Source organism: Lindgomyces ingoldianus (assembly GCF_010093535.1).
Source record: "Lindgomyces ingoldianus strain ATCC 200398 unplaced genomic scaffold BDR25scaffold_47, whole genome shotgun sequence".
NCBI lineage: Eukaryota > Fungi > Ascomycota > Dothideomycetes > Pleosporales > Lindgomycetaceae > Lindgomyces > Lindgomyces ingoldianus.
The window spans coordinates 38,055-65,736 of NW_022985208.1; the positions used below are offsets into that span (position 1 = coordinate 38,055).

The 27,682-nt window shown below is 48.6% G+C and overlaps 11 protein-coding genes across 11 annotated transcripts; 7 read left to right on the forward strand and 4 right to left on the reverse strand.

Moving 5' to 3' along the window:
• The first annotated feature begins 51 nt into the window (after window positions 1–51).
• BDR25DRAFT_97219 (transcriptional regulator) lies at window positions 52–1,192 on the forward strand. Its single transcript, XM_033699319.1, has 2 exons — window positions 52–1,102; window positions 1,157–1,192. The coding sequence occupies exon 1, from the start codon at window positions 246–248 to the stop codon at window positions 969–971; it is 726 nt and encodes a 241-aa protein (XP_033541056.1). The 5' UTR covers window positions 52–245; the 3' UTR covers window positions 972–1,102; window positions 1,157–1,192.
• A 166-nt stretch (window positions 1,193–1,358) lies between these two features.
• BDR25DRAFT_319293 (uncharacterized protein) lies at window positions 1,359–1,979 on the reverse strand (the record flags this gene model as incomplete). The annotated part of the gene is made up of 1 exon (XM_033691811.1): window positions 1,359–1,979. One exon carries the CDS (start codon window positions 1,977–1,979, stop codon window positions 1,359–1,361), a length of 621 nt encoding a protein of 206 aa, XP_033541057.1.
• Window positions 1,980–4,288: 2,309 nt separating this feature from the next.
• On the forward strand, window positions 4,289–5,212 carry BDR25DRAFT_97245 (uncharacterized protein). The gene is made up of 4 exons (XM_033699320.1): window positions 4,289–4,573; window positions 4,626–4,714; window positions 4,768–4,811; window positions 4,888–5,212. Exons 1-4 carry the CDS (start codon window positions 4,442–4,444, stop codon window positions 5,055–5,057), a joined length of 435 nt encoding a protein of 144 aa, XP_033541058.1. The 5' UTR covers window positions 4,289–4,441; the 3' UTR covers window positions 5,058–5,212.
• Window positions 5,213–7,394: 2,182 nt separating this feature from the next.
• Window positions 7,395–8,068, forward strand: BDR25DRAFT_319295 (uncharacterized protein; the record flags this gene model as incomplete). Its single annotated transcript, XM_033691812.1, has 2 exons — window positions 7,395–7,834; window positions 7,924–8,068. The coding sequence occupies 2 exons, from the start codon at window positions 7,395–7,397 to the stop codon at window positions 8,066–8,068; spliced, it is 585 nt and encodes a 194-aa protein (XP_033541059.1).
• A 725-nt stretch (window positions 8,069–8,793) lies between these two features.
• BDR25DRAFT_381305 (uncharacterized protein) lies at window positions 8,794–10,565 on the forward strand (the record flags this gene model as incomplete). The annotated part of the gene is made up of 2 exons (XM_033697707.1): window positions 8,794–9,889; window positions 10,555–10,565. The coding sequence occupies exons 1-2, from the start codon at window positions 9,043–9,045 to the stop codon at window positions 10,563–10,565; spliced, it is 858 nt and encodes a 285-aa protein (XP_033541060.1). The 5' UTR covers window positions 8,794–9,042.
• Window positions 10,566–10,921: 356 nt separating this feature from the next.
• BDR25DRAFT_307248 (uncharacterized protein) lies at window positions 10,922–11,612 on the forward strand. The gene has a single exon (XM_033690804.1). The coding sequence runs from the start codon at window positions 11,011–11,013 to the stop codon at window positions 11,446–11,448; it is 438 nt and encodes a 145-aa protein (XP_033541061.1). The 5' UTR covers window positions 10,922–11,010; the 3' UTR covers window positions 11,449–11,612.
• On the reverse strand, window positions 11,607–12,880 carry BDR25DRAFT_307249 (uncharacterized protein). The gene has a single exon (XM_033690805.1). It carries the CDS (start codon window positions 12,528–12,530, stop codon window positions 11,730–11,732), a length of 801 nt encoding a protein of 266 aa, XP_033541062.1. The 5' UTR covers window positions 12,531–12,880; the 3' UTR covers window positions 11,607–11,729.
• A 2,850-nt stretch (window positions 12,881–15,730) lies between these two features.
• Window positions 15,731–16,138, forward strand: BDR25DRAFT_97333 (uncharacterized protein). The gene has a single exon (XM_033699321.1). It carries the CDS (start codon window positions 15,764–15,766, stop codon window positions 16,040–16,042), a length of 279 nt encoding a protein of 92 aa, XP_033541063.1. The 5' UTR covers window positions 15,731–15,763; the 3' UTR covers window positions 16,043–16,138.
• A 2,139-nt stretch (window positions 16,139–18,277) lies between these two features.
• On the reverse strand, window positions 18,278–19,693 carry BDR25DRAFT_381311 (TfdA family taurine dioxygenase; the record flags this gene model as incomplete). The annotated part of the gene is made up of 5 exons (XM_033697708.1): window positions 18,278–18,432; window positions 18,543–18,924; window positions 18,972–19,068; window positions 19,123–19,229; window positions 19,275–19,693. 5 exons carry the CDS (start codon window positions 19,691–19,693, stop codon window positions 18,310–18,312), a joined length of 1,128 nt encoding a protein of 375 aa, XP_033541064.1. The 3' UTR covers window positions 18,278–18,309.
• Window positions 19,694–21,191: 1,498 nt separating this feature from the next.
• BDR25DRAFT_159442 (uncharacterized protein) lies at window positions 21,192–22,912 on the reverse strand (the record flags this gene model as incomplete). The annotated part of the gene is made up of 5 exons (XM_033684013.1): window positions 21,192–21,814; window positions 21,866–22,339; window positions 22,394–22,440; window positions 22,488–22,747; window positions 22,793–22,912. Coding segments are annotated over 5 exons (1,524 nt in total), but the record flags the coding sequence as incomplete, so codon positions are not given.
• Window positions 22,913–24,721: 1,809 nt separating this feature from the next.
• On the forward strand, window positions 24,722–27,098 carry BDR25DRAFT_319301 (uncharacterized protein; the record flags this gene model as incomplete). The annotated part of the gene is made up of 3 exons (XM_033691813.1): window positions 24,722–24,770; window positions 24,833–25,316; window positions 25,412–27,098. 3 exons carry the CDS (start codon window positions 24,722–24,724, stop codon window positions 27,096–27,098), a joined length of 2,220 nt encoding a protein of 739 aa, XP_033541066.1.
• Window positions 27,099–27,682: the final 584 nt, after the last annotated feature.

Sequence of the window (27,682 nt, forward strand, 5' to 3'; positions counted from 1 at the left end):
AACACATCTTGAAGAGGTATCGGCTGTGTGTTTAATAGACCTGTCTTAGGAGTCCGACAGCAGAGCCGACGCCAAGCACTTGACCCACCTATCCACGGATCGGAACACATATAAACCTCCGATCCGACTTCAAGATATAAACTTCTCCAACTCCACACGAATAAGCTTTCTACCCTCCCGGCCTCCTAACTCCTCTTCCATCTCAAATCCCATCGCATCCCAACTCTACCCCAGCCCCCACCAACATGCCCCCCGTCTACAAAGTCCTCGCCTTCCTCTACCCCACCGCCGACATCCTAGATTTCTCCGGCCCTATAGAAGTCTTCTCCACAAATCCACCCCCCGGAACCCCCCATTCCTTCGAAATCACAACCTTCGCCCATTCTACATCCGTCAAAGCTGCAGCAGGAGCTCTAACATACCATCCCGACATACTCTTCTCCACCGCCAAAACCCAACTCGAGAAATACGACATTCTGCTCGTACCGGGCGCGCATCCGGACTTCCTAGTGAAGTATTTAGATAGTAAGGAAGGGAAAGAATTCACGGCATTGGTTGCGCGGTTTGCGGGGTTGATGCCCTGTCCAAAGACGAAAACTGACGGGGGCGGACATCGTATTGTTTTCTCTGTCTGCACTGGCGCATTTTTTCTCGCTGCGGCGGGAATTTTAAATGGCAGGACTGTGACGACGCATCACATGGGCTTGGAAACCATCAAGATGATCGCGGATCAAGCAGCGGGCGGGGAGTCCGGGATCCAGGTTGTGCGGAAGAGGTGGGTGGATGCGGGGGTTACGGAACAGGAAGTGAGGATTGTGACGGCGGGAGGGGTGACGAGTGGGTTGGATGCGTCATTATGGGTTGTGGAGACTGTGGCGGGGAAGCAGGTTGCGGATTGGGTGGCGGAGATTGTGGAATTTGAAAGGAGGGAGCAGGAAGATGGTTGGGGGGTAGAGGAAGCGAGAAGATAGTTGGAATGAGTAGGGGGAAGTGGGGTAGGTGGTTGGTATGGAATATTGGTAACGGTGGTTTGGGTTTGGTTCATGATACAAGTGTTATGGCTGCATAAAACATATGAAAGAGGGCAAGTTCAATTAGTTGGGTATATTTTTTGATGGGGAATCTCTGATGCTTCGTGAACTGCTAACACGAACAGGAGAATTAGAGAAATTTAGGAGCTCAACGAGCTCAAAAGAAAAGCCCAGGGTCATCACCCAGACCCAGAACGAAAATCCAGCAAGGCCCAGAACATTCACGAACTGAACGTCCATCCGAGCTGCCGTCCTCTAGCCATCCATTCATAAATCATCATCACCACCACCGTCTCCATCTCATCGATCAGCTTCTGCTTTCCCACATCAAGTCATATCCTCGCCCTCAACGTCGTCGGGCAGACAGTACTCCACCATACTATTCTGGCTCCGGAACCGCAAGCAATCCTCAATTGGACCTAAAGCCATAGTATCCAAGTCCCGCGCCACAATATGCTCAGTCTGCCATCGTCCCTCAAATCCCTGCGCGATGAAGTCGCCCCGCCACCTACCTGCATATTGCGGTCCGACAATCCCCGCAATGGACCAGTTTGGGGTGGTATAGGTTCCGAGGAAATTTTCGTCGAACGTGAGATTAATCATGTTAGAAAGACGTCGGTTGAGACGTCGATAGCAATTAATGTCGATACAACCAGTACCACAGGGGATCCAGTCTTCGAGCTTAGGGTTGTAGTTGCTTCCTCTGTGTTCGAGCCAGATGAAGCGCGGGCGTGGGGAGTTGGCACGGAAGAGTAGGGCACGCTTGAAGTTTGGGCCGGGGCGGGCTGGGAGCGAGGCGAAGCTGATGCAGATTTTTGCGTGGAGCGGCCAGTCGGCCCTCTGGCAGGTGGCGGAACAGTAGCGGGCATTGTGGCAGCGGGAACACCGGTGAGTTCCGGCGTTCGGGCAGTTTCCGCATAGTAGAGAGGAATCAACGGGAGATGGCATGATGGATGGACCGCCGTTATCCATAGGCGGAGTTTGACCTCTGGGTTCGGTTGTGGGAGAGTTGGTTGAGAGTGCTTAGAAGTTGAGAGAGGAATAAAAGTTTATATACCCCGCCAAGACGCGAAAAAAATGCTCTGGGGCTAGAGAAATATTGCTTCACTATAAGTTTGATTTCACCTGACACAAAGAATTTGTGCCCACCGCTGATCATAGCAATAGATTTCCATTCAAAGTAGATCCGCCACTAAGTTGGTGAAATTTTCCTCATTTTCTATTCCCGCAAAATTTATTATTATTGAGACAATTGCTGTGTCCATGTGCATGTAGTACATCTCAAAACTGGTTGGAGCTGCTGCATCTAGATCATTCCAGCGTGTTGCAGGACCCAGTTTTTGCCACAGCTATCATAAAGCACCCACTTATACTGCTATCAATTCCTCTCTCAGAATTACACCAACCCTGCAGTATAGTCTGTTCCCATCTCGGGAGTCAGGTCTCTAGTTGAGGGGCCAAACTAGACTCCTATCCTGAGAAGATATCAAAAATCGAAGGGCCCCGTAGACAGTGTGAGATAGATGTATCTCTAAAAATGCTATGGGGAATCCCAGTTCCGGAATATCAACCAACATGCCCTTTCTTTTTTTTTTTTTACCGTATTATGGAGCAGACCAGCTACAATGGACAAGTTTGAGGAGGCTCTTGCAGAAACCCCTCGAAGGAAAGCTCGTTTGACCGCAACAGACATAGTCTTCTCAGCAACACCGACCAGATCTTCCCTGATTCGTGACTTTTGCTGCGCTTTTTCATACTGAATGTAGTGATTGTCAGTAGCACGGATGCTGGAGGAGAACAGGAAAGATACGAGTGTTTAAGTCTCGACATCTCTTGGGTGCGCAAGAAGCCTGACCTGCAAAGAGCTTGTGCCCCAGGCCGTGTAGAACTAATTTTCTTTCCACCAAGCAATTTCAACACCCATAACTATCACGTTATATCATAACTTGGAACAGGACCAGGGCAGAGTTTATCTCTCACACCTATTGCTGGAATTAGGTATCGCATTTAAAAGATGAAAATTGCCGTCCTTAGGGATGCCTGTCATATCCCACATGAGGTAACAAGATGCGCTAGGCATGAAATTAATCGTTGAACCCATCCAGGACTAGGACAGCATGAGAGAGGATGAGTCCGATTCTTGGACCCACACTCCTAATACCGGACTGCAACATATTGGTCTCCCTGTCCTTGCTTTTGATGTGGGGTCAACATAGCTTCTCTCCAGTACCATGATAAAACTTCCCTTACGAAAGGTATGGATCCAACCTCATAGCTTCTAAGGTTGATGCGGGTCTACCTTCACCCACGACACAACATCCTCCTCTACACCTACAATAATGCTCCTCCATTGAGATCCACTTAAAACTCTTATCCACCACATCCGGCATCTGGCCAGCCCGGCACCTGTGTTCCTCCTCCGCGGCGGCCCCGCTCTAGCCCTCGCCTCACTCATCGCCTTAAACAGCACTCACTTAATGACATGAATTGCTGGAGCAATGACCCCCAATTTGATGCCTCCTCTACAATTCATTTTTTTGGCCTTCCTTACATCTCATAAACCCGCAGCCTTCTACTTCATTCATGACACCAGCCACTAAGGATCTAAGATGCACTTCCTCGAAAGGCGTGGCAACCTCAACGGCGATGCCAGCGTTTCCTTGCCTAGGGGCAGAGCAGGTGTTATTCTGTCGGATCGTGCGTATAACGACCATAACATGCCAAATGCTATATCTAGACAAGTTGGCTAGTCGGTAGATAGCAGCGGATTGATTGCAACAGTAGCCCAGTCCGCTATCAAGCCCATCGCTGGCTCTGATGATGTCAGAGATATCTCCTTTGCCAGTAGATGCACCAAACACTGACATTTTGGATTTGGAAATTGATCGGGCTGAATTCAGTGAGAACTGCTGCGCTTCCACCAACATTCTAAACTACATATACAACACACCGGGTTGCCAGAGGAATGGCCCGAGAAGCTCGGGCTTTTGTTTGTTCGAGGAAACCTTCTTGATCAGGACCGCTACTGCCATCCCAGATATGGAGTATATTTTGGAGCTAAGCCGTCGGAAGCCTTTGGCGGAAGGAAGCAACGTCGGCAACTCCGGTGGGAATCACGCTCAGGTATCATAGACACGTGGAGCCTGCGTTTCTAGCCGGAGCCCTTTCTTTTCCCAGGCTGACTTATCCACACTGCTGGTACCTCACATGATTCACTAAAAGGCCTTGCCTAGGCATGGCTATGAGCGGCTTCTGAGCGGTGAAAGAGTCTGGGGTTCTCGCCTTTATATATAGCCCTCTTTCCCTCCCCTCAATCTTAACTTCAACCGCGACTCCTCTCCCTTCCTCCGTTTACCTCCACGCGTGTCAATTTTAAGGTACTGAAGAGAACAATTTCCTGCCAATCCACGATGCATCTCTTCAACGTGTTCATGGCTATCGGAGCCTTCGCTGGACCGTCCTTGGCTGCCGCCAACACCACCCATTGCTTCAGCAACGACACAAATCCCGACGGAACCCTAGTGTTCGCCCCTTACAATACGGTAAAGCATAGATTCCTCCATTGCCCATCTGCCCACTAACCCCAAAGCCTAGGTGTACTTCATCAACGGCTACAATATCCTGCGCGATCCGTGTGAGGGCATCCGAATCGACATCGACGGAGAGTGCATTCCGCTCGAGCCGTAAGTCTAACCTTGACAATCAATACTCTCCATTTCTTATTGTAGCGAACAAGGGGATGTCTCGCCTCGCTTGCTCCGAAAGTGTTTCTCCCAGTTGGTGAGTGGGGCTGTTACTTCTACCAGTAAGTTTTCGCGTCGCTACGAAATATAATATGTGCTAATATCGGTCTTAGCGAGCACAACTGCGACTCGTTGGACTATCATTTCCGCAACTATAATGGCCCACCACTTCCGCCCGACTACGCCGGAAGGATTGGGGCATTTCGATGCACAAATCTTCGGCCCCATTAGCATCGAGCATAAATGGTGGAGCAAAATTCAGACTAGGCTTAGGATTGACTAGGGTTATAGAGAAGGCGCGTCGACGGGATGCACGATAAAAACGGGGGTTTCAAAATTTCCACTCTAGCCAAAGAAAGGCCAGGTTTACACATCATAGATTTGGTAATCTCGACTCACTTCATGTCAAACCTACTCTTTCGTGAAATTACTGCTAGCTCTTTCCAATATTCTACTGGTTACGCCCTCCGAATCTGGGCCTCAAGAAGCTACTCGCTTATCAGTAAAGGAAACAGCTGCGCTTGCTGATCTTGACACCATTCTCACCAGCTCTTGCTAGGCAGCGGAGCAAGTTTATAGCGTGACAGGATAGAGGGGCTTCCTCGAGGGTAAGTGTAAGATCCACCTCCCGTGCCTCTTCCTCGCTCCCACCACCCGGGTCTTCAAGGTTAGGCCTTCAAGGTTGATAAAAGAAGCTCGCTCTTCTCACCCTGGCTGTTGCTCTCGCGGCTTCCGTGGGGGAATCAGTCCCCTGCACCATCCCCTCGATGGGTAATCCAAATACCACCGAGGTTCTGGACCACGTCTCTGAGCTTTAAAACCATGATTTTGACTAGAGCGCTGCCTTCAGCAATGGTCCCCGCGGGACCCAACCATGGCCCCGCTTCTTGCAACAGCATCGTCCACAACCACGTTGTTGGAGCGGGGAAATCCGTAATAGATCCGCAACAAATTCCTCGCTGCACAAGAGCCGCTGCAGGAGGCGGTCAGCAATCCAGTCGAAGACCGTGGAAATACTCTCAAGGCTTAGAAATTTGAGACTAAACGGTGCGTGCTCGCCGACGGTGGAACCTGGAACCTTGATTTACTGTGTGATATCCTGAGCATGAAGAACCATGGGCGTCACCCGCAGGAAGCTAATCCAACGAAATTCGCGTCGGCGACTCCGGGTTTCTGTAGTCAGGTCCAGCAGTGTCATTTAATGCCACTGGCTGTAATATTTTGGCCATGGTTTTGGTAAGCTCGATGCTCCATTAGCTATCGATATGTGATGATACTATCCAAAATGTGAGGGACTAGCGCATGGGCAACAGTGCACCTCATTCCAGCCTTGTAGGCGTTCTCTCTGAGTTTGCTAACAGTGAACAGGGGAGAGCGGTACGCTAATCATGAGAACAAGAACGTGCTAGGCTACGATGCTGCATTATTCAGGGCGAGGCAGCTAAGCTAGGCCAACACTCTGCCCTTCTTCCAATATCATTCACTCTAAATTTTGCGAGCAGGTCAATGCACCTTCCGTTTAACATAAATCAAAGAATAAGATATACACGAGGATGCAGTCCACTCTCGACTGCGGCTTGTGCAGCACCGAAGTTCATCTAGGGTGAGACAATAAACCAACCTCTACAAGGCACAGACTTTTAACCCCATATCACTTAAATATTAACCCTAGTGGCCCATACGAAGTCGACTCCATGATTACAGCTCGCTAGCTTTCTCCCGCGCGGGCTCCCGCGCCAACCCCCCAAGTAGTGCACGTTGCTGAGGTACAAGAATGTGGATACTCATGGCGCGGGGAACTGAGTCTTCCAATAGAGTGGACTCGCTGTCGGATCTGGACTCTGAGTTCATTAGGGGGGGGCAACATTGGGTGGTGACTTGGGTGGGGCAGCGGCGACGTTGTCAGTTCGTCCTTCTAGATCTAAAAGGGAAGCAATGGGGTATATGAGGGAGTTATATATATCCCGCAAACAGATCCTGAGACCTGTATGTTGCAGGTGGCAAAACGTCAACATTCTACCATGCCCAGCAGAAGTATTTATCTAGGCGGAAGAAATGCACGTGCGACACTATATAGAGGCCGCAGTTCATAGACGAGCGTTTCGGGATGCAGTTCGAAATCTTGCTCGAGAGCTTCCTAATCCCGAAGGTTGTACCAGCGGTGAGTACCTGGCCGACATGGGAAGCACATTCTAGGGTAAGTAGTGCGCACAGGTCATTTTTATAGCTATCTTTTGTTTGGATCTTCCAATCCTTCCTGCCTCAACAGCCGCACGTCCTGATTTCTTCCTTCTCATATCTCCTAAAATCACTTTTAGAAAACTGGACATCAATGAATGGTACCGACTTAGGTCAACCAGATTAGTTCACAAAATCTGAGGCAAAAATCTCTCATCCCAAGCCCATTGCCACCGATTCTAGAATTTTGCCATGCTATATAAGCCTGTGCATTCCCATGCTTTTCAGTTCTCCATCTATCCAGTTCATCCACGTACCAAGACACCAAACCCTTACACCACAACCTAACTAGCGAGTCTAAAGTTTCAAAGCACAAGTAACACAATCACTAAGACTTCAAACCAAACCACAACTCACTACTTTTTCACTACCTCCAACCAAAATGCGCTACACCCCTCACCTCCACCTAGCCCTCCAAGCCTGTTTCAACATTCCCACCGCTAGCCCCCGGCCACTTTCCCCTACCCCAACGACGCCCAACCACATCTCGTCGCAAATCACACCCCAAACCACAGCGTCCATACCACTCCACTCCATCCAGGTCGCCATTCCCATAATGACAAAAATAACCTCCACTTTCATTCGCCCCGCCTTCGCAGACGACCTCTCCCACTTCGGTGGATGGATCCTCGTTCCCACGACAATGACAAGCGAGAAGCCCAAGACGACGAGTTACATGGGTTTCGTGAGACCTGAGAAGTGGGATGATCCATGGCGGCTTGGGGGGTGGATGTTGACGACGATTACGCCAAGGGTAGAGGTGATTAGCTTTACTGCGACGGCGAGAGTGAATGAGGGACTAAGCTACGGGAATCATGGGAGGTACATCTGGCATGCTGATTAGGGAGGTTTGCTTGAGCGTGGGGTCGAGGGTGGAAGGGGGAAGATCTGTGTGTGGTGGAGGAATGCAGAGATTTTGAGGAGAGTGGGGTAGAAACTGGTGAAGAGCATGGAAATGTTGCTCTGGGAGAGAAGAAGAAGAAGAAGAAGAAGAAGAAGAAGAAGAAGAAGAAGAGGGTGTTGGAAGATTGCGGGGAGTGGAGTATTGGGTTTTGAGAGCGATTTGCTGCGCTTCGAGTTCTGTATGTTTCTCGCGATTTCTTTCCTGGGTTTTCACGCAACGTTGATGGAGCTATAGGTTCTGCGCTAGATTAAGTTAATTTATATCTTGTGTTCTCTAATATTCTGGAATGATTTCGGATTCCGCAAGTTTGGCTTGTGGGGAGTGTCGAGATGTTTGTAAAGTTTTTGAGTGGTCGAGCTTCAGTATTCGTCAAAGATGCTATTTATGGATTCCTTACATTGTCTTTGTGCTGAGACCAGGTAATTGTTGATTCCACCTTTTTTGGAATTCGACATGTGTGCGATGTTTGTGACGTTGAGCTCGTTATGGCGCTACGAGCCAGTGCAGAGAACACGTCGTTATACGATGTCCTCTTATGGATATCTCGCTCCTCCCCCTTAACTACTAGACAGTTTTGATGCCTTCTTAGTCTCTGCGCTGCCATGAAGGACGCAAATCTAGAGCTCTTCACCGTGCTGCATTGTTGTGGAGGGTGTTAGCATCTCAATGTACGGCTAGTTTTTACAAAGGAATTGACAGATCGTGGGACTTCGAGAGGCTTAATTGTTCCCCTGAGATCTGCGGCAGGGATGAAGATGAAGTGGGGTGTCGTGTCAGGGGTAAACAGGGTAAACACGAGTGCCGATTTGCCCCACACCATCTACATAAATTGGGCTTGGAGGAGAGACACCCATTTGCATCTCCATTTCCCAATCTCGCCGGAATTATGAATTGCGAAAAAAGAGGGTTTGGAAGGAATGGATTGGATGAGGAGTCCCAATTCCTCGTCTGGAAGAGTTGTTGAGAACGGGTAGATCTGGTGGCTATATCGGAGTAATTGGAGGTTAATGGTGGGTGATAAGAGGTGAATGGGAGTTGACTTAAAGGACTAAATTCTCCCCAATCACATCCTAAACTACGACTTCCAGGCCGGCGAAACTCGCTTCCACCGATACCAACCATCATAATGTTGTCGTTGTCCTCCGTCCTTGTTGGACTTACATCCCTAACCACACTCACCTCTGCCGCGTGTACGCGCGACCTTCTGGTGGATACGGCCGCAAAATGGGTCTATCTCCAATCTTCAGGAGATCATGGGCAATTCGACAATCTTAGTTACAACCTCACATATCTCGAGAATAACAAAACCTCCTCAATTCTCTCTGGCCAGCCCGCCTGGCCCGTAAACATCGCCTTCAATCGTTCCGTATACGACACTACGCTCTGCAAAATCTTCACCGAGCTGATCGTCACCGATCCGACACACCCGATGGTGTTTGCCACGCAATTGTATCTCGACGAGGAGGGAAGCGTAACCAAAATCGACAGCTTGGTGACGGACAAAGGAGATTGGGCATTCAATGCAACAGGATATATGTACTGGAACAGTCTGGAGAATTGGGATCCCATCCCACCCTCTAAGCGCCTATCCCGCGCCACTCTCCAAGCCGCTGCTGACGCCTACGCCGACCGCTGCAACAACGTCTCCGTCATTGTCCCTTTTGGAACTCCCTGCGCTCGTCTTGAAGGCGGTGCATACACCGGCCGCGGAAATCTCACCGCAAATACGTGCAACATCGGTGGATTACCGGAACATGTAGAGATGTCGAATAGAAGGTACGTGATTGATGAGGAGATGGGGACTGTGGATATTTTCCTCGGATTCCAGGGACTAGATCGAACGAGGCCGAAGGAAGGGACTCCGGATAGTCATTTTTTTAGGATTGAGGATGGGAAGATTAGGTACATTCATACTGTCAGTGCCTGTTGGGTTGATGGATGTGGGATGAATGGGACGGGGATTCCGACGCCGAGTGCGACGCCGAAGTCGACGGGAGTGGCCGTTAGGGTTTGAGGTTGTGAGGAAGGGGAACCTGTTGGATTGTACGATCTATTTAATACATCAAGCATGTTGCCTAGCAAATGTCAAACATATCTTAGTATCATGGCTATATTGATATAGCTGGGCACTTTACTGGAATGCTGGGACGAATTCATTCTATCGGCTGGCTCTAATAGGAACCCGAATCGAGATCGGTCTATGCGGAATGTGGAGATTTGAGTTACAATCTCATATCCTTTCATCACTTTTGGCGAACTCCGTGATCACTTTGGTGGTTACCTGTGCGGTGTCGGCTACGCCAGAAGTCTCGAGCCCTTTGAAGCACCCAGGCACCAGATTCCTCGTATATAAGTCCGCTTCGGCTATTCCACTCCGAAACAGCTTCCGCATACTATGAAGAGGACAAAGCCGTTACCCGAAGGGACCAACTCGATAGCAGGCCAATCCCCGCTAGGAGACTACTTCTCGAGAGGGATGTCATTTGTGTTGTTGTAACCGCTGTCCCTTTGGGGTTCTCTAGGTTAAAGAAAGGCTCTTCGTCTCTATTGCAGCGGATATGGTTGCTTTCCCGGCTTCTTTCAAATGCTGCCATTGGCGTGTTGTATGTGGTTTTCAGCATTGAGGGAATCCCCAGAGGAAGGAGATGAATTAAAATCCTAGTCAAGCAGAGTGATCAGATAGTCTTTGCCTTTGAGTTCAAAGCTCGGGCTATTTCCATCAGCTCCTTTGTGACTGTTAGAAAGATAATTATAGAATACGGCATCTGTGTCCACGTCACATTGTAAAATGGCGAAAAGAACGCACCCGGTAGACTGCTGGGGGCAGATGAACAATGCATGGCATGCTGTTGGTTGAAGGGTAAAGAGGACAGCCTCCCGAGGTCCGGATGAATTGCGAACCAATGAGCGTCCTTGCAAGAAGGCTGATGAGAAACGGAAGTGACGTCACACCAGATGTCTGTGCAACGAGGCGGCAAGCTCGAAGCTTCAAACCTTAGGCCAGGCAGCCTCAACACCATCTCTCCATCACTATCATACCAAAGCCTTTAAGTATTAAGTCCACTTCAAAACAACTCTTTTCCGAACCCTCATAATGACAACCGCTTGTCCTGTCGTTGGTACCACAAACGACGTCCTGCCCCCAAACCACCCGGAAGTCGATCTCACAAAGGACGGTCAAACCTGTCCTGTTGTCGGAGCCAAGACCGATCACCACCACAACCTGCACAAGCACCCGTCTGTTCAGATTGAGAATACTACCTCGCCGACTGCGACGGAATGTCCTGCGTTGAAGCAGGTTGTTGCCCAGCCGAAGAGCAAGGCCATGGACGATGAGGTGTGCCCTGTTATCGGGCCTGCTACGACTGTTCTGCCTCCGGACCACCCTGACACTACCAAGGCGAAGGAGGGAGAGGTCTGTCCCGTTACAAAGGCTACGGTGGCACATCATAAGGACAAGGTGCATGTTCATCCGAGCGTGCAGGGCGCAGAGAAGGGGGCGGTTTGCCCTGTTGCAGGCGTGAAGGTTTAGACAGCCTTCGAAATTGAGAGCTACTGCCACCTGGCAAGTATTATGTCTTGGAGGCTTTCTGTGGGATTATGGTTGACGGTGCTGTTGTGGCGTTTAGTTTGGGGGATGTATGCTTAGTAATCAACACCAGCCAGTTCAGCTGTCTTGGATTTTGTTCTCCTCATGTGAGTAGTCTACGGCTACGCTTTCCATATTGCTGTTGTCATTACTCGCCCGTGCTGGACAGCCTTCGTACCTCTTTTCTATCCCAGGAAGCATTCTAATTCCTCCTTATCATATCCTCACTGTACAAACAACCTATTCAACCCATCCTCATCGGCCTCTATCTTCAAAATTTCCTCCTCCTCCACAAACCACTCCGATTTCTTCGCCCTCTCAACCCAATCTCCCAACGCCTTATATCCTTCCACCCAATTCCTCCCCATCCTTACCTCCACATACTTCACCCCGGCCAGAACCGCAACATCGGCAACGCTAACTTCTATCCCCTCCCCACTCAAACTCGAACACTTCTTCACTCCAACATCTCCCTGTACCCACTTCTCCAGCTTCGCCAAAAACTTTGTCTGCAGGACTCGATTCGCGTCCTTCGCCGCGAGCGGCGCTTGCTCCTCTGGCGTCATGCCGGACCAGGCAGTCGACCTCGGATCCGCGTGTCGCGCTGCAACATTTGCCCAGGTAATCGCATCGTTTAAGAGAAGGAGTATATCCCTCGTCCTTGCCCGCTGCTCCGGCGTGTTACCAAGCAATTCCACATACCCGTCTCGGGCAGGGAATTTCTCTTCAAAGTATTCCATTATTGCGCAGGATTCGTAGATCATGGTCGGTTCCTGGCCAGGCTTCTCGATGCGCAGGACAGGCAGAGTGCATCCAGCGGGCCGGTCTTCGAAACCAGGTTTGGGGGTGAGTTCATGGGTTTCAGGGTCCGAGGTTATGGGGATCAGGTGGATATTGTGGGCTTTGAGAATGGAGAGGGGGAGTCGTTTCGCGGAGAAGTAGTAGGTTAAGCGGCGGGGGTAGAGGCCGGAAGCCCAGATCCAGAGGGTAGTTTTTGTGGTGGGAATGGAGCCATTGGTGGACATTGTTGTTGTTTGCGTATAGAAATACGTGTCGGAGAAAGATGAGGTGGTTGTGGGCCTTGGAAGACAGTTGCTTATGCTTAGCTGTTTAAATAAGTTTGTATAAGTCGGTGGTCTTGTGAGGCTTGCTGAGGTTATTCGTAACTGTTGACGGGATTGGTTGAAGTTTGGCCGACCAGCGCTTCTGGAGCAACGACGTGGTAGGTCGCAATGTCTCAATTAGAACAAACAACAAGAGGACGAGTTGGTCTAGCCATGACGCCGGCGCTTCTATCACTCTTATATATTTCTTCCCTCTTGCCTCGTGTCCCTAGTGAATTTCCTCCGTGTCTCGGACCAAACCTGGGTTGCATACTCTCCGAGGTATTGAACGTCTCCAACTGCTCCATGGAGAGTTCCTCGTGCATAATGCACCTCGTGCGAACCTCGTGCGAACCCTCAATTACCCTGCAACGCCGCTAAAGTCCCCGAGCTCTCAGGCAACCCTCTGTCATCCAGTCATCTTTCACACAATTTAGGCGGTATAACTCGGCCTCAAAGTGCCACCGCAGGCCTCGCATGGTGAGGCTGCCTGCTTCCTGCACGACACCCAGGCTTAACGAATTGGGAAAATGGTCTGGGCGCGTTGTGGCTTTGGGCGGATTTCGCTTCGGGATGGCCGCATTCGCCCCCAAGGTTGTGTTCGGAAAGATTTGATTGGGTTTGAATACTCGCCGGGGTGAATGCGAAGTGGGAGGAAGTGTGCGTAGGGACTGTGTGGAATGGAGAATGAAAGTGGTACGTGCGTAGCTTGGCACAACGAGTTTCGTATCAAGCTTCTCGTCCTCCGTCTTGCGTCCCTTTCGCCAGAATGTAACGATATCTATTTTATATTGGCCATACGCAACTTCGTTCCTTAAAATAAATTCTTGACGTTGTGTCAGACATTGCAGGGAGTGCTTTTCTTGTTGCACATGCTTTATGCGGCTGTGTCAATGCTCTTCGAGTCTTTCCGAGTTGCTGAAGTACTTCGACCAGTCAGAATGATCTGAAGGATTCGGATACCCCCTGAATGTTTCACCAACATTTTCGTTGGCTTTCTGTACTTCATGATACCTCCGGCTCCATCCTTGCTTTATTACTTGAGGAAAATGACATCGGCGGCAGATCTGAATGGTGAAAATGTCGTGTCTGATGAGATGATCGACCTGTCTGTGCGGCTCCTCTCACTCCAAAGTTCCGGTAATTAGATGTCCAGAGATAGTTTCAAAAATGGAGATATCACAGGATCGTTGCCTTTCCAACGGACAGATATTGGCAATACTTCATTCACCGTTGAGCGCAGCAATTCTGTCGATTCTTCAAACTCCAGATTCTTGGCGAATTCACCCAAGGGAAGGCCAAGAGACGCAAAGTGACGCTGTACAAGTCGTTGCCTTTAATTTTCTGTTGCCTCTCCCTCCCTTTGGTGCAACGGTCGGCTTAATCCTTCTCAATTGGAATCGTAACTTTGTGCCACTCGCTTTTCACAATAAACAGCACTCCAATTTAGCTCCAAATTACATGAAATTCCCATGCAGGCGTCTCTTGCGGAGATAATATCCGAGTTTATTCGAATCCAGACTCCCCAAGGCAACACTCCCTTGGCGCACTTGTTGCATCTACCCTTCACAGATTTCGTGCCTCTGGTCCCTGGAACTGTGTTTTTCGCGATCTTATTGCATGCTATGCAATGATATAAGAAGTTGGCGTTTATTATTTCTCCCCAGCTCTCACTATCTCGGGGGCGGTTGTCGGTTCGTCAAGCACAGTTGCTATGATACCTCGTGCTGTTGATTCCGACCCTCTATATACTCCTTCTTTATCCCTTCCTGCTTCTTATTCCTATCTTTTCCTACCCGCAGCAAATAGTTCCTCCAACATGACTGAGTAAGTGCTACTGAACTTACAAAGTCACCAAAAAGTGGCTCACTAAATCAATATAGGAATCTGGTCCTATTCCGAAGGGCTTTCTGTTTCTTCGCCATTTTCAAAGACCCCTTTTACGATGTGTGACGATACTAATACTGTATCGCGGCCTCTGCAATTGTCCACTTCTGATAGCCGGCAGATGACTTGCATATACGAAGTAGACCTGCATTACACCGTTATGGCGAGCATTCGGACTCGAATCCCAGCCATCGGGCTCAAGAATGCAATATTAGGGGTCGACATTTCGTCCACACCCGCGATGACTCATATTTTCCAACCCCTCATTGTACTACGGTGCACATATAAAGACCTAGTGGACGGTACATCTCCTCTCAATACCTCACCATTTGGGATCTTTTGGATTCAAGAAGCATCATAGTAATTCAATTCCAAGGATGATGAGTGGCTTGCCCCCCTTCTAGCCCTTGTCCCCGCAGAACGGATCTCATTCTTTACTTGAAACTTATATCTTCTATATTCCGGGCGATTGTAGTGGGACTGAAGCAATTCCAGTCCAGAAGCTCCTTCAAAACAACCGGCTTCTAGCATGCCTCAAAATCCAGGCTTGTATGATCTCGGCCTTTTCGATCCGGTTCAGGCACTAGTGGACATGCAACGATGGTGTTGAACTCATTCGAGCCGAACCTCAAGGATGCCACTTCGACATCTCCAGATTCACGAACCCTATTTCGCTAAACCAAGACAGGCTAAGCACATCCAGTGATGTTAAAGCAAGTCACTTTGTCTTAGAGCAACCATCAGCCGAAGCTCCTTTTACCGCGTTCTTTGCTAGTGCTCTTACAGATATCCACCCTTGAACCATCTAACTCACGCAAAACTAGACTACTCGTTCTATTCCCACACCATTCTTATGCGAAGATAACATAACCTGCTGGATAGGAGCGGAAGAGTTCACAGAAGGGTCGTTCTAAATAAGGCATACTCGAGTCTTCTCTACTGTATTCTGCCTGAGGAAACCCTGCTAATGGCCGAAAGAACCTCTGGGCGAATAATTGGGCGGGTTTGGCAGTCCTCCTGTGCACTCATACTACTAGCTGTTCCAAAACAACCCCAGGACGCTTGAAAGTCTGAATTCACGTAGAAGTCCTAATAGTGATGTTTGGGGTCATCGCCAAGCGCTATCCATCAACATTACCACACCTTCGATTACGCACTTAGTACAATTATCTCTCAGCCATTGAGATTCTTCATGCCCTTCTCTGCAGCTCCCAAGGCGTCAATTTTCATACACACAAGACTGAACAACGGTACCACGAGTAGAAACAATGAGTCATTGCGGCGCATTTGGGTTGTCCTCCGGCTTTGCCGTCTACACTTTCCTTCTATTTGAAGGCAGTCCAAGGCCATCTACTTCGCCAATCGAGAGCAGCACCGTGTGTGCGACTTTGATTTTACCACCACCAATATCCATGCTTTATCAAAAATCCAAGCGATCTGTCGTAGTGCAAGACTTCACCCGTTTGTCCCGATCCCAGATGTTGCAAGCTAGGGGTGAAAGTACTAGACTTAAAAGGACGAATAGCATACACGATCAGGAATTATGATGCGCACCGAAGAGAACAACGTCCCAGCCCACTATCAAGCCCAAGCAGAGGATCTAGCAGCATTCACATCTTGGACAAATGCAAGCAGAACGGAAATGTGGTTTTGTCTCCGAGTTGGGTCTTCATCTAAAGTATTCTCCTAAGCTTCTATTTTATATGCCTGCGGACTACATTTCATCCTCTACCACCGCCCAGGCCAGACTAAAGCCTTCCTCTGCTACCTCAGCCACTTCCCAAACAACAAGGGACTCGCCGGCCCCCACCCGAGATCCTACATCTGTTTTCCCCTAAGGGCCTGTTCTGCGCACTGCAATCAGATTGAGCGCATAGCAAAGATGGTTGGAGTTATGGAATGTTTGGTATGTTGAGATGCGCTCAAATCTGTAGTCATCCTTGAATACGATCTCGCGGATACTCTTGACGCCTTTCCTGTCCATGGCGTGGGAGAGAAATCCGGGAATGCGTTCCATGGTGGGATGGTGCTCGTGGATAAAAATGTAAGCGCTTCGGAATCGGATGAGCAGGCACCTCGATGAAAGTGACGCGGCTGGCGAAAAAGATTTTTGCAACGTCTTTGCCCAATTCAACAGCGCCGTGGACTTCTTGGGGTGACTTTGCGTGGCACCTTGTCCATAACAAAGAGGTAGATCTTCCCGCGGAACTCGAGTGGAAGATCGAGGAAACGGTCAACTTTTAACGGCGTCAATTTCAGCCAGGTGACAGTGTTGTGGCAGGAGAGAAGCACGAGGCGGGCCCTCATTCTTTTGTGGAGCATAACTGGAAGGCATGGGATTTGCTATTGACTAGGTGTGAGGCATTTTAAGGTTCTGGTAGCGACAATGCGCAGTCACCTGACTTCACCGCCGAAAGTACACAGCCTGCAATGCATGCAAAGAATGGCAGACTATGTCACTCTGATGATATGATGTACGGTATTACATATAAGAGGTGGGGGAATAACTAACAGCCTTCTCTCTGTATGTAGACGGTGAATGTATAAGATTCTTTTAGGGGCTACATTTCGTGCATCGCGAAATGCATTTCATTCACCCTGAAGTAACATATTCCCACTATAAAATATAACATTTATAATGTACCTTAGGACAGTAAAATCACCATATGCTCTATAAACATTTTTATCTACCTTCCATCCCAATACCAACAATCCAAGTAGATTTGGCCAAAAGCGCAGCATTGCATTCGCAGTTGAACCTCGGTTCTCCCACGACACATCAACTTAATTGTGCGGCCAGTCTACCAGTTCAACATACAAGCCAGAGATATTTCAAGTCCCGCTCGAATTCGAGAGCCACCCGCTCAAGATCCGAAAGCAAGTCTATGAAAGCGCCTTTGCGGACTTACCAGACGAATACACTATTAATCCTAAATTCCGCTTCTCTGGAACTCGCTTCTACCCCATTATATTACCACAAGTTTCCTTCACAAACCATGGAACTCTTGAAGAAGGCCTAAGCGTATGGCTGCGACGCACTCATCTCGTCATCCAAGACTCCGTTACAGTAGGCAGTCGATTTTTCAACTCTCACCAACTTTCGTCAAGTAAAGTACTTTTCAGTATCAGATCGCTCGTATTTCAGTGCAATTTACTTCACTGAGCGCCCAATTCTATTTCTACCTCGGATAGGTTCCGATTCTGCCCTAGCACCTCAGTGTCTCGATGTGTCGGCCTACGCGACCTTACGCTTGATATTAGCCTAGCTTCCTTAACTCTAGCTAGTAGGCTAATGCTGGCAGAGGATGTTGGTCAACATTGTTGATGTCGGCAGTTTTTCGAGACGTTGCATTTGCGTTCAGTACCATTCGGTGAACGGACGGGGGATATCTGAAGTTGCTTTAGAAGCACGGGTCGGAGGACATCTTCTAGGAATTCGTGGACATTTCAAGGGATTCAAGAAGCGAGGCGCAAAGAGGAAAGTGAACTGGGCGATGTTTTCATATTAATGTCTTTCTAGCGCAGTTTCTCCTGTCGTATTCTCCAAGTCTTCTAGGTAGGTTTTTGGAATGGAGAGAGCATCCCGGCTGCTTGCCTACCTAGCTAAAGGGTATTTCGGTTTTTGGTTCAGTGTCAAACACACGAGACTAGCTGAATCTACGGTTGACCGTTAAAGTCGAGTTTTGTCCCTTCACCTGTTAACAGTCTGCTGTACATCAATTGGGGAGGAAGTATTATAAGACGTGAAGATCTAAAAAAAAAAAAAAAAAAAAAAAAAAACCCCAATTTGCTTCCACAACCTGCTCAGAGATATTTAAACAATAGGTATACCCAACGCCTCTCTCCTTGACTTTGAGTTCGGGTCCAAGTATGGAATTTCGCCGATACTGGAAGCCCTCACACCTACTCGATTTCCCTCGACGAGGTGTGTGTCAGGCTGGGACCGAATTAGCAAACTTGCCCGATGTTCTTGATGAACCTTTCTTTATCCAAATCTGCTTCGAATACTCTACCAGAGGGAGGGAGAAAAAAAATCGCTTTACGCACTGTTGCAGCATGCCAAACACAAGTATTATTCCAAATAGCCGCCGCATTCTTCGTCCACTTCATTCTGGCAATGCAATCATGATTTCTCGTAATCAACCTCATAATATAATCTCGAATCATCTGATCTTCGTGAGCGTACACTCCATTGATTTTCGTGACATGAAGTCCGACACCTGCGAAAATAGCTTTCCAGCCTGTGATGCGATTTGTGCGGACGACAGGGTGTGAGGGCGCAAATTCGTCACCGGTGTTTAAAGGCGAGCCTCGAGGGGACATGACTTCATAATTTCCGGCAGCTGCGGCGGAGCGGAAGACGGGTTGCGCGCAGGTGGCGGTTAGGCCTTCGAGGAAGGAGCGGAAGGGCGGGGATATGCGGTCGTATCTGATCCCATTTAGTAGGTGGTTCTGATAGAGGACTTTGAGACAAACATCTCATATCCGGAGCACCAGAGGGTGTCGCCGCCATGTGGGGGGGTTTCTTCCATCTTCAAGAAACTGAAGTCTGAGGGAACATTCTCAAAGGTCGCTAGCAGCTGATGTCAACAACGAAATAGCTATGTGGTATCTAGAAGGGCCGTACAATCGCTGTGCCACTCCCTCGACAGATCTCTTGGTTCATCTGTTTGTCTCTTCGCCATGGTCTTGTAAATCTTCTTCTGCGCATCAGAGTTGATCACGTAACTTGCACTAGTTAGGGTAGTTCTACTACACATTCAACCTTCCTAAACTCACATATTCTCGTCCGTAGTCCCGTCCGGTAGCTTCAAATTCCCAGGATCTCGGTAAATTGGGTGGACGTGCAATCCATTCTCTTCTGGCCTCCCGCTCAGCTTCCCCAATAAATCACAGAACTTCTTCTGGTCCGGCACATTCAGATCACCTTGATCCCGGAAGAATACGACCCCCCGCTCGGAAATAATGATAGCGAGATCACGGATTTGCTCTTTGGCATTGGGAGCCCTCAGGATATCGGTCACTTTCAGGGTAGGGTATTCGCGACCAATGATGGGAGTAACTTCGAAATAAGGGTATTGATCAAGAGTGCCAGAATATTTGAGAGGCTCTGGACAGGAGGGGCAAGATGCTGGGATGCCGTAGTTGGATGTGCCATTTGTGGCGCCGTTTGTACCGTTTTCAGTTGCGGAAGGCATATGAAGGGAGTGGTTCTTTCGTTGTTAGGATTTCTTGAGGCGAAGGGAAATAATGGGGCGAAGGAGTTGGGCGAAGTGCGTAGCTCGAATATATGTATAACAGTATAAGTGCGGGGGATCTGCGTGAATTTCTCAAAGACGCTGACTGATTCCTATCCCAGTCCACTCGGAAGCTTTCCGAACATAGTCGGAGCTGGCTCGTTAGCAAGAATCTTTAAGTGCCGAAGCAACACCAAACAGAAACAGGATAGGCGTTTGGAGAATAGAAGCTTGTCATGAGCTTGTGAGGTGAATGATAGGAAGAACTGACGTTGGAGCTTGCCCCACCCTCATTGCCCCGCATTTTCAACCGTCATCCTTCTCCACATCCCCAAATTTGGCCTTGGATACCCGCTCGATGGATCTTGTGTGCAGGGTGGCTCTAGATGCGAACTAGAGGTAAAATAGACGAGGTAGTCTAGAGTAAGAAAATAGATCTTCTCAGCACCCGATTATGCTGAGTATCCAGGAGAACCATATAGCAGCAACGTACCCTGGGTTTACTATCTGTTCGGCATCGAAGCGAGATTGTTGGGCCACCTGTCATGAGCCATGATGTATCTGATGCTATAAGGATATTAGAAATAGAAGCAGGTATATATAGCAGAAACTTATAGTTTTTCCTAGCTACTCTAGGTTGTTTACAAGGCTGTGTTTAAGAGAAGGTTAATAAGTAACAGGTAATAGTGCATAACGCATAGGCCTAAGTAAGAGGAAACTGCCTTTCTAAACTAGAGTTCTTAACCTTTAAATTAAAATACTTCTTCTCTTATAACAAGATTCTACTAGTTATACTACTATATTAAATACTAGTAGTTTTAAGATTCTTAACTAGTTTCTAAGTCTTTAAAGTAGTAGACTATTTTTTCTACTTTACTAAGTACTTTTTTTAATGGCTAAACTATTTTAGATTTTTAAATACTATTAACTTATACTAATCTTCTTTAACTTAAATGTCTGTTGTAAGTTTATTTTCTTAAAGCGCTAGTTCTAGCAGTAATATATATAGAATACTAAGTGTATTTTTATTATTTTAGAAGGGTTTAGCTTATAGTTTACTATCTTATTGGCTTTTTCTACTAAAGGTGCTTTAATTCTTTTAAGTCTAAGTTTCTTATACCTAGTTAGGCAAATATATAGCGAGCTGAGAGTGGGATCTGCTGAATGGTTTCTCTTTTTCGCTAAAGAGCTGAACAATTATGCAATAAAGAGTATATTGGTAAGAGGGGCTGCAGATATAGGTAAGAGGGCTGCCCTGCAGTCAAAATAGCTGTGTGCCAGACCTCGCCTGACACGACAATACTCTGAAAAGGGACCTCTTCTACTGACCATCCACAGGTTCCTTGTCCTCACGTAGTGCAACTCTTGTGCCTCCGAATTTGTGCCTGATCTCCTTACTGTCCGCCGTTATCATATACTGACTCGATGGGCCGAAGCCTTCTCCATAATGCGACAGCTCCTTGGACTTAAAAGCGAAGTCAACTAGGGGATACGACGACAGCTTCGGCAGAGAAGGTCTTGTGCTCCATAACCAGAGAAGAATCGCCCAGATGGACATCAGCACTAAGCTCTCAAGGATGATAAACGCAATGAACATTTCTCGATCGATGGTCATCCTCGTATACGACCTCGTAATCTGAGCCTTGGTATAAAATTCTTTAGGAAGACGATCGATCATGTCTTTCATTTGAAGATCCGGATTGCCATAGTTGTTGGGTTGGAAGTACCACAAGGGGAACGCCAACATGCCTTGTAGCAACCGAGTCAGCTCGCTGGACCAATATGGGCTACCGAGTTGCTCCTGTCCGTTCCAAAAATGTTCTGCGACTGAAGACGGAGGTGGTGTTGACGACGCGTTAAAGTCCAGGAACCAGGCAAGTCCGTTTCGAAAGGAAGCAATATCAATCGCGGAATTCTGCTCAGCTTGGCCGAAATTGGTAACAGCAGAGATACTGTAGTTTTTACGAGACGCTACTATGCTTGCTGTGCGTTTATATACCGACATTGTAGTTGTTATGTTCGGTCGAGCTAAGGGTCGTTCGCATTCACCGCTGTCTGTACCATTCGCGCAGACATACACGCCTATTTCGAAATCAGACATCAGTAGGTTGTATTTATTTAGATCATACTTACCGGCTGTAATCGATCCGGGAAACATTTTGCTCTTACTGACGCACATTTTTATTCCGATCAAGAAACCTTCAGACCCGTAGACGTCGCAGTCTTCATTTCGAAAAGCATCTGTCTCGTGCATCCCACCCCTGAATTGGATCTGACTTGCTTGTACTTTTTCGATGTTGACAAGCGGGTATGAATCGTATCCGATAGGAATCCAAGGTGTCGCCAAGAATACCCCTCCCGTTAAGAGATATGAATCGCAACCGTCGCAATCTAATGGAGGAGCGTTGGTAGCATACATGGAATTTCCAACTAACGAGTATATCGTCGATATGACGGAGAACGGGACTATTTGATGGGGATATTCGGGCGAGATGTTCTTCACCTTTTCCATGAACCTTGGAATATATGACCCGTCGAACTGCCCGACGCCGGCAGTGACATCATATTCGAATACTGGATCGTATGCCGTGATCACGGAAGCCTTGACTGGTAGTTCATTAGCGAATGCACTCAGATGCCTCGTGCATTTACAATACTTACCGAAAAGAACAACTCCAGCGACCCAGATTGCCGTCACCAATATTACCCTCGTCGTGATCAGCTAAGAATAACTTGAGGTAGATGAACGTCTCACCGAACAAGACCCCCCGCTCGCGCAGTCCATTTAGACCTCCTAGAAATCACGATACGGAACACTCCGGATATGTGCGTGGTCGGTGACAATCCTAGGAAGACACTGCTGTCCAGACCATGGTTCCGTCCAGCCAAACCCCACTGCAACATCTCCAGTGCGTTCATCAACCCAATCGTTGTCAATGTGGACAGAACTCCTTGCGTGACTCTCAGCACCGCAAGAGTTGATCCGATATCGACCTTCAAAACCCGGTACACGACCTGTCTGGTACGAATGGCAGTCTCCGCCGAGAACGCCGCCTGCACATACCACAGGGCAAATGCGAAGACCGTAATAGAGAGCAGGGCGGTGGAGAAGAGGTAACTAGTGTCCCGGAACGATAGATTGGATTGGGACCTTCTCGGTAATAGCTTTCTCTTCACTTCGACTTTGTCCAAGTCCTCCTGTCCTGACTGTCCTATGTGTGCTGTCGTCCTTCCGGGTGGGCTCGGGTTGAGGTCAGTGTATCGAGCATGTCGGAGTTCATAGATCGGTTCTTCAAGAAGTCCGATAGTGGGGCTCGATTGAGCCATTGGTTCCTTGATGTTGGTTGAAGGTCATTGTGCCCCCCGAGGTTGAAGTCCTTTCGCGACTTCCAATGCTTCAACATACACGTTTAGATATGGCTTTATTTCCAAGAAACAATGACGCCAGGAAAGTTAAATATAAGAGACAAGGAATCCCGATACATTGTGCTACCACGTTTTCAGCATTGAAGTCGCAAGATATGCGGCTGCAGAAAGAAGCCTTTCGCTTCTAGCCCTAGCTGAAGATCTAGATCTAACGTTTGGTAATTTGTGGCGTTCCACCCCTACACTCGTACAAAGGGTGTGAACACCTGCAGGTAGATAATTATAACTGCAATGGAAACTTTCCAAATTAAATCCATAAATTAATTTCTATATTCCCAAGAAAAGTCATCCGCAAGAATAATTATTAATATACATTTGTAAGCCTGGGCGCTCCTGATTCACAAGCTCTTCGAGGTTGAATGTTTTCTTTCCTATGGCCCCTTCGATGTTCGAATCACGCCTCTGAAATCAACGCTGATAACTTGACCTCTAAATGAATGGATTGGACCCTCGGCAAACAAAGCCTGGAATCGCGTTGTGAACTAGCTCGCTGGCTGGGAAGGGTGGAGAGGCATTGGTCACTAGAAGTCTCGTGGACGAGGCAGCCGTTCTACAACATGGGCCGACCCTAATTGCAGGGTAAGCAGCATGTGTCATGGAGTCTGACACTTTAAGCCATGAATAATGACTGCTTGGGGCTGCTACTAGGTTAGAACGACCGAGCCGCAGAGGAGAGAGGAGTTTACTTCATCTATGCTTGTCACGTAGGTTTAGTTAAGTGAAGAAGCATAATTGATCGCACTCGGAGGTTACTTAGGCTCTAAGGGTAGAGAGACTCTGTGGAGAGCCCTAGGCGTTCGGTTCTTAACCGAGGGAGACCTTGTGTGGAGTCCTAGTGGTGAGGCTCTCAACTAGGAGAGGCTCAGCTCTCCGCCCGCATGAAACAAGATTAATTGCAGACAAAAAAGCGAATTTGTGCCCTCCATAGATCTAATTCTTCAAATTACTGGTCTGTTTATGTCCTTCCAATTTCACCACTGGGGCTGGTCGTTGCTGGCTGATGTCGTCGGAATTCATGTACAGGGGAGAGGGGGCGAATGCCAGCCGAGAGAGCAGAGAGGTTTATATATATACACTAGTTTGCAGGTATATGCTTGCTCTTCCCGCAAACGCATAGAAAAAGTCATCTAAACCCTTATAGCATACACTTCCAAATGACGAGGGCTAATCAGCCACTCTATGCCAAGGGTGATCGAGCTGAAGGCAAAACGAGGCAACCCAGTGAATGTTGCAGACCAGAAGGCACAACAAGGCAGCTGTCCGTAAAAGAGGCTGTGAAGGCTGCGCGTGCAACATAATCTAAATAAGCAATATCGTGAGCGCTTGCGGTACGGCAGAGCTTGGGGTTGGTTGACCTGTCGACCATGTAAACGTGAACAACATAAGGCAAAGTTTGGTATGTCAGACCAGAAGGCTCTATCTCTGAGTAAAGGGGCCTGGCCAACGAGCATATCGGGAGGGTGAGTCGACTTAGCTGGGACTATAATATAATTACTCCCCCCCGGCATTCTTTCGCTTCGCATCCCTCCTCGAAGAGGTATCTCATCAGCCCTACAGGCCAATATGTTATTCTACTGCTCATTGGTTTGGATCCTTGCAGGGGCTGTTCAAGGTATATGTGGCTCCTGGGCGATATTTGCATTTCTTCCGCTTTGATACTAAAGCTTCCTGCAGGCGTCATCTTCACGACTTCTAGCTCTTCCTCCAGGAGTGCGACTCTAGACTCTTCCAGATCTTCCTATACTCACGAGACTTTGATATCTCTCAGCTCAGCAACAGCTGCCACGTCTTCGCCATCGTCTGCCAGCTCTTCCAATGGCTCACCTCGCAGTTCATCTACTACGCCATCAGGCTCTTTTAGTATCTCTACTCTGAAGCCTCGGGCTTCATCATTCTCTCACACGAGAACTTGTTCAAATAACTGTACTGTAACTGCGCATTTTCCCACAGTGCACTCTTGGAAGGCGTACAACATCTCAACAACGACTACCGCTGCCACCCTCGTGGTCATCATAAACACAGTATACAATACTTCCAAGACTAGCTTGCGCCTCAATGAACTCCCAAGTGGATACATCTTACCGGATGTGAATGCTGCTGGCACACATGTCAATACCGTGAGCTACACAAGATCGGGAAGGCTGGTAGTAACAGAAGTGTAAGTGAGCCTGAGAGCAGCACATGAAAGCAAGAGTCCTAACTTTAGTCCAGAGCATTTCCGACGGAATTCATAGCATGGCCTGACAACTATAGCTGGCCAGGAACGCTCGAAACCTCGGGAACTTGCCAAACCGCTTCATGGAAATCCGTACCCCTTGCCTCATTCCCTCAACCCCCTGTTGTCATGCCGACCCATGACCTAGGTCCCGACCCCGAAGGCCTTCTCTTCTACCCTTGGCTCGAACACCCAGGGCCAGGCGTGTTTATGTTAAATTTCCACTCCGAAATTGCGTGGCTAAACTGTTCAAGACCTAATTGGAAAAGCCCTGCGGCCATCGCCTTCACAGCTCGATTTATGACGGTTACATCAACAGAGTTCGAAAGAGTTACAAACCCACCAACACCAGCTGGGAGGCCAGAAACCCAAGGACCGAGCGATACAGCCCAGCCTCAGCAGACACAAGGCCTCGTGGCATCTAAACAGGCAGAAGTTCAACCAGGAGCATCCAAAGTCCAGCCAGAGCAAAGCCAAGCACCAGCCCAACCTGGACAAAGTCAGCCACAAGGTGCCAGCAATGGAAACAAGCAACCTGAACCAACCGGGGGGAACCAGCCAGGTACCCTCGCAGCTCAAGTCCAACAGCAAGTCACACAGGTGATTCCCGTCGGCTCCGAAACAATCAACTTCCAAGCGGGAGAATCCGTAACCGATGTCATCCTGCCAAACGGGCGAACCCTCCAACCAGGAAGCGCAATCAATGTAGACGGCACCCCTGTCTATCTTCCCACTTCAGGATATGCCATTGTGATAGGCGGCGCAACCGTGACGTTCAACCAGGCTCGTCCTACTGAACCACCCTACATCACCATTGGTTCCGAAATCGTGCCTCTCTCCTTCCCGCCAGAGCAGATAGGTATTCTCCTCCCCAACAGCGTCACACTTCTCCCCGGATCGTCTACGAATATTGGTGGAACAAAATTCTCACTGGCACCCTCCGGAACCGCCATCATCGTCGACGGAAGCCCCATCCCCCTCATTCCCAACAGCTTATCCAACATCATCGTCGGCACCGCTATCATCCCCGTCTCCCCCATCACAGCTCCCGGGGGTGGCCTCATCCTCCCAAACGGCATAACGCTATATCCCGGATCTTTAGTCACGATCGGTGGAACAGTGATATCTCTCGCGCCCTCGGGAACCGCGCTCGTCGTCGACGGGACAACAGTACCGATCTCGAATTATGCGACCCCGACGCCGTTTTCGTACGCCACCGATGGAGGCGTAATTCTCCCAGGTGGGAAGACGTTACGCCCGGGCTCGTCTACTGTCATTAGTGGGACGACGTATTCGCTGAATCCTACGGGTGCGCTGGTGCTGAGCAGCGGGACGAGCGCGACGACGGTGACGCCTGGGAAAACGGGGTCGGGATCTGCGGGCTCGGCGACCTTAACGGGTGGATCGATGTCGATGAGCGCTGGATCATCAACCTCGTCGGAGGGAGCTGGGAAGTATATCTGGAGCGGTTTGGGTGGTGACCCGAAGGTTCAGACGGCCGGAGCCATTGGGGCCCAGTTCTACGTGCATACTTGGGCTGGAATTGTGTTTATAGCGGCTGGCGTTCTCATGATTGTATTATTATTGTTTAGCATTTTTTTTCATTTACGGTATACGCATCCACTAGCCAAGACTTCATATTGGGTTTTTTTAGACTGGCATATGGGGTCAGTAAAAGAGTCTGGTAGAGGAAATAGTATCATGGCTAGTCCTTACTCCACCTAGGTTATCATATAATTTGACGCCCCCGAACGAACCAACCCACATACCGTCAGTTTTTACCATCATGACTCCACACATGTCCTGCCGACCAAGCTCATCCTCATGCTCTTAGGTACTCACTCGCTTATCTTCATCTTCCTTCCCCGGCGGCCCCTCCTTGCTCATATAATTCTGCCCCTCGGCTTCCTCATACTCCTCAATCAGGCCCTGAACCACCTCCCACGCCTCATCAAACTCGCCACAGCCGTCCTAAAACGGAGCTATAAGTTTATACGGTTCCAGAAAAGCGTTTGGCTTCCCCAGAGTAATGTACTGCGCCACAATCCGCTTGAACAGCGTCGCAATACCAGTGTGGTTCGCGAGCATGAGACCTGAGACGCAGTGTGAGAAGGCTATATAAAGTGACATGCTCGTGAGGGAGGCTGACGGCTGAGTAAAAGCATAACCTACACGCTACTTTTTATTAGTAAAGACCTTAGCAACTTAAAAAAGGCCTACTAATAGTTTTCTTTTATAGGCCTTCTAAAGCTATTAAAATTTATAGTTGTTTAACTTTACATATCTATTTTATAGAGAAGAACCTTTAA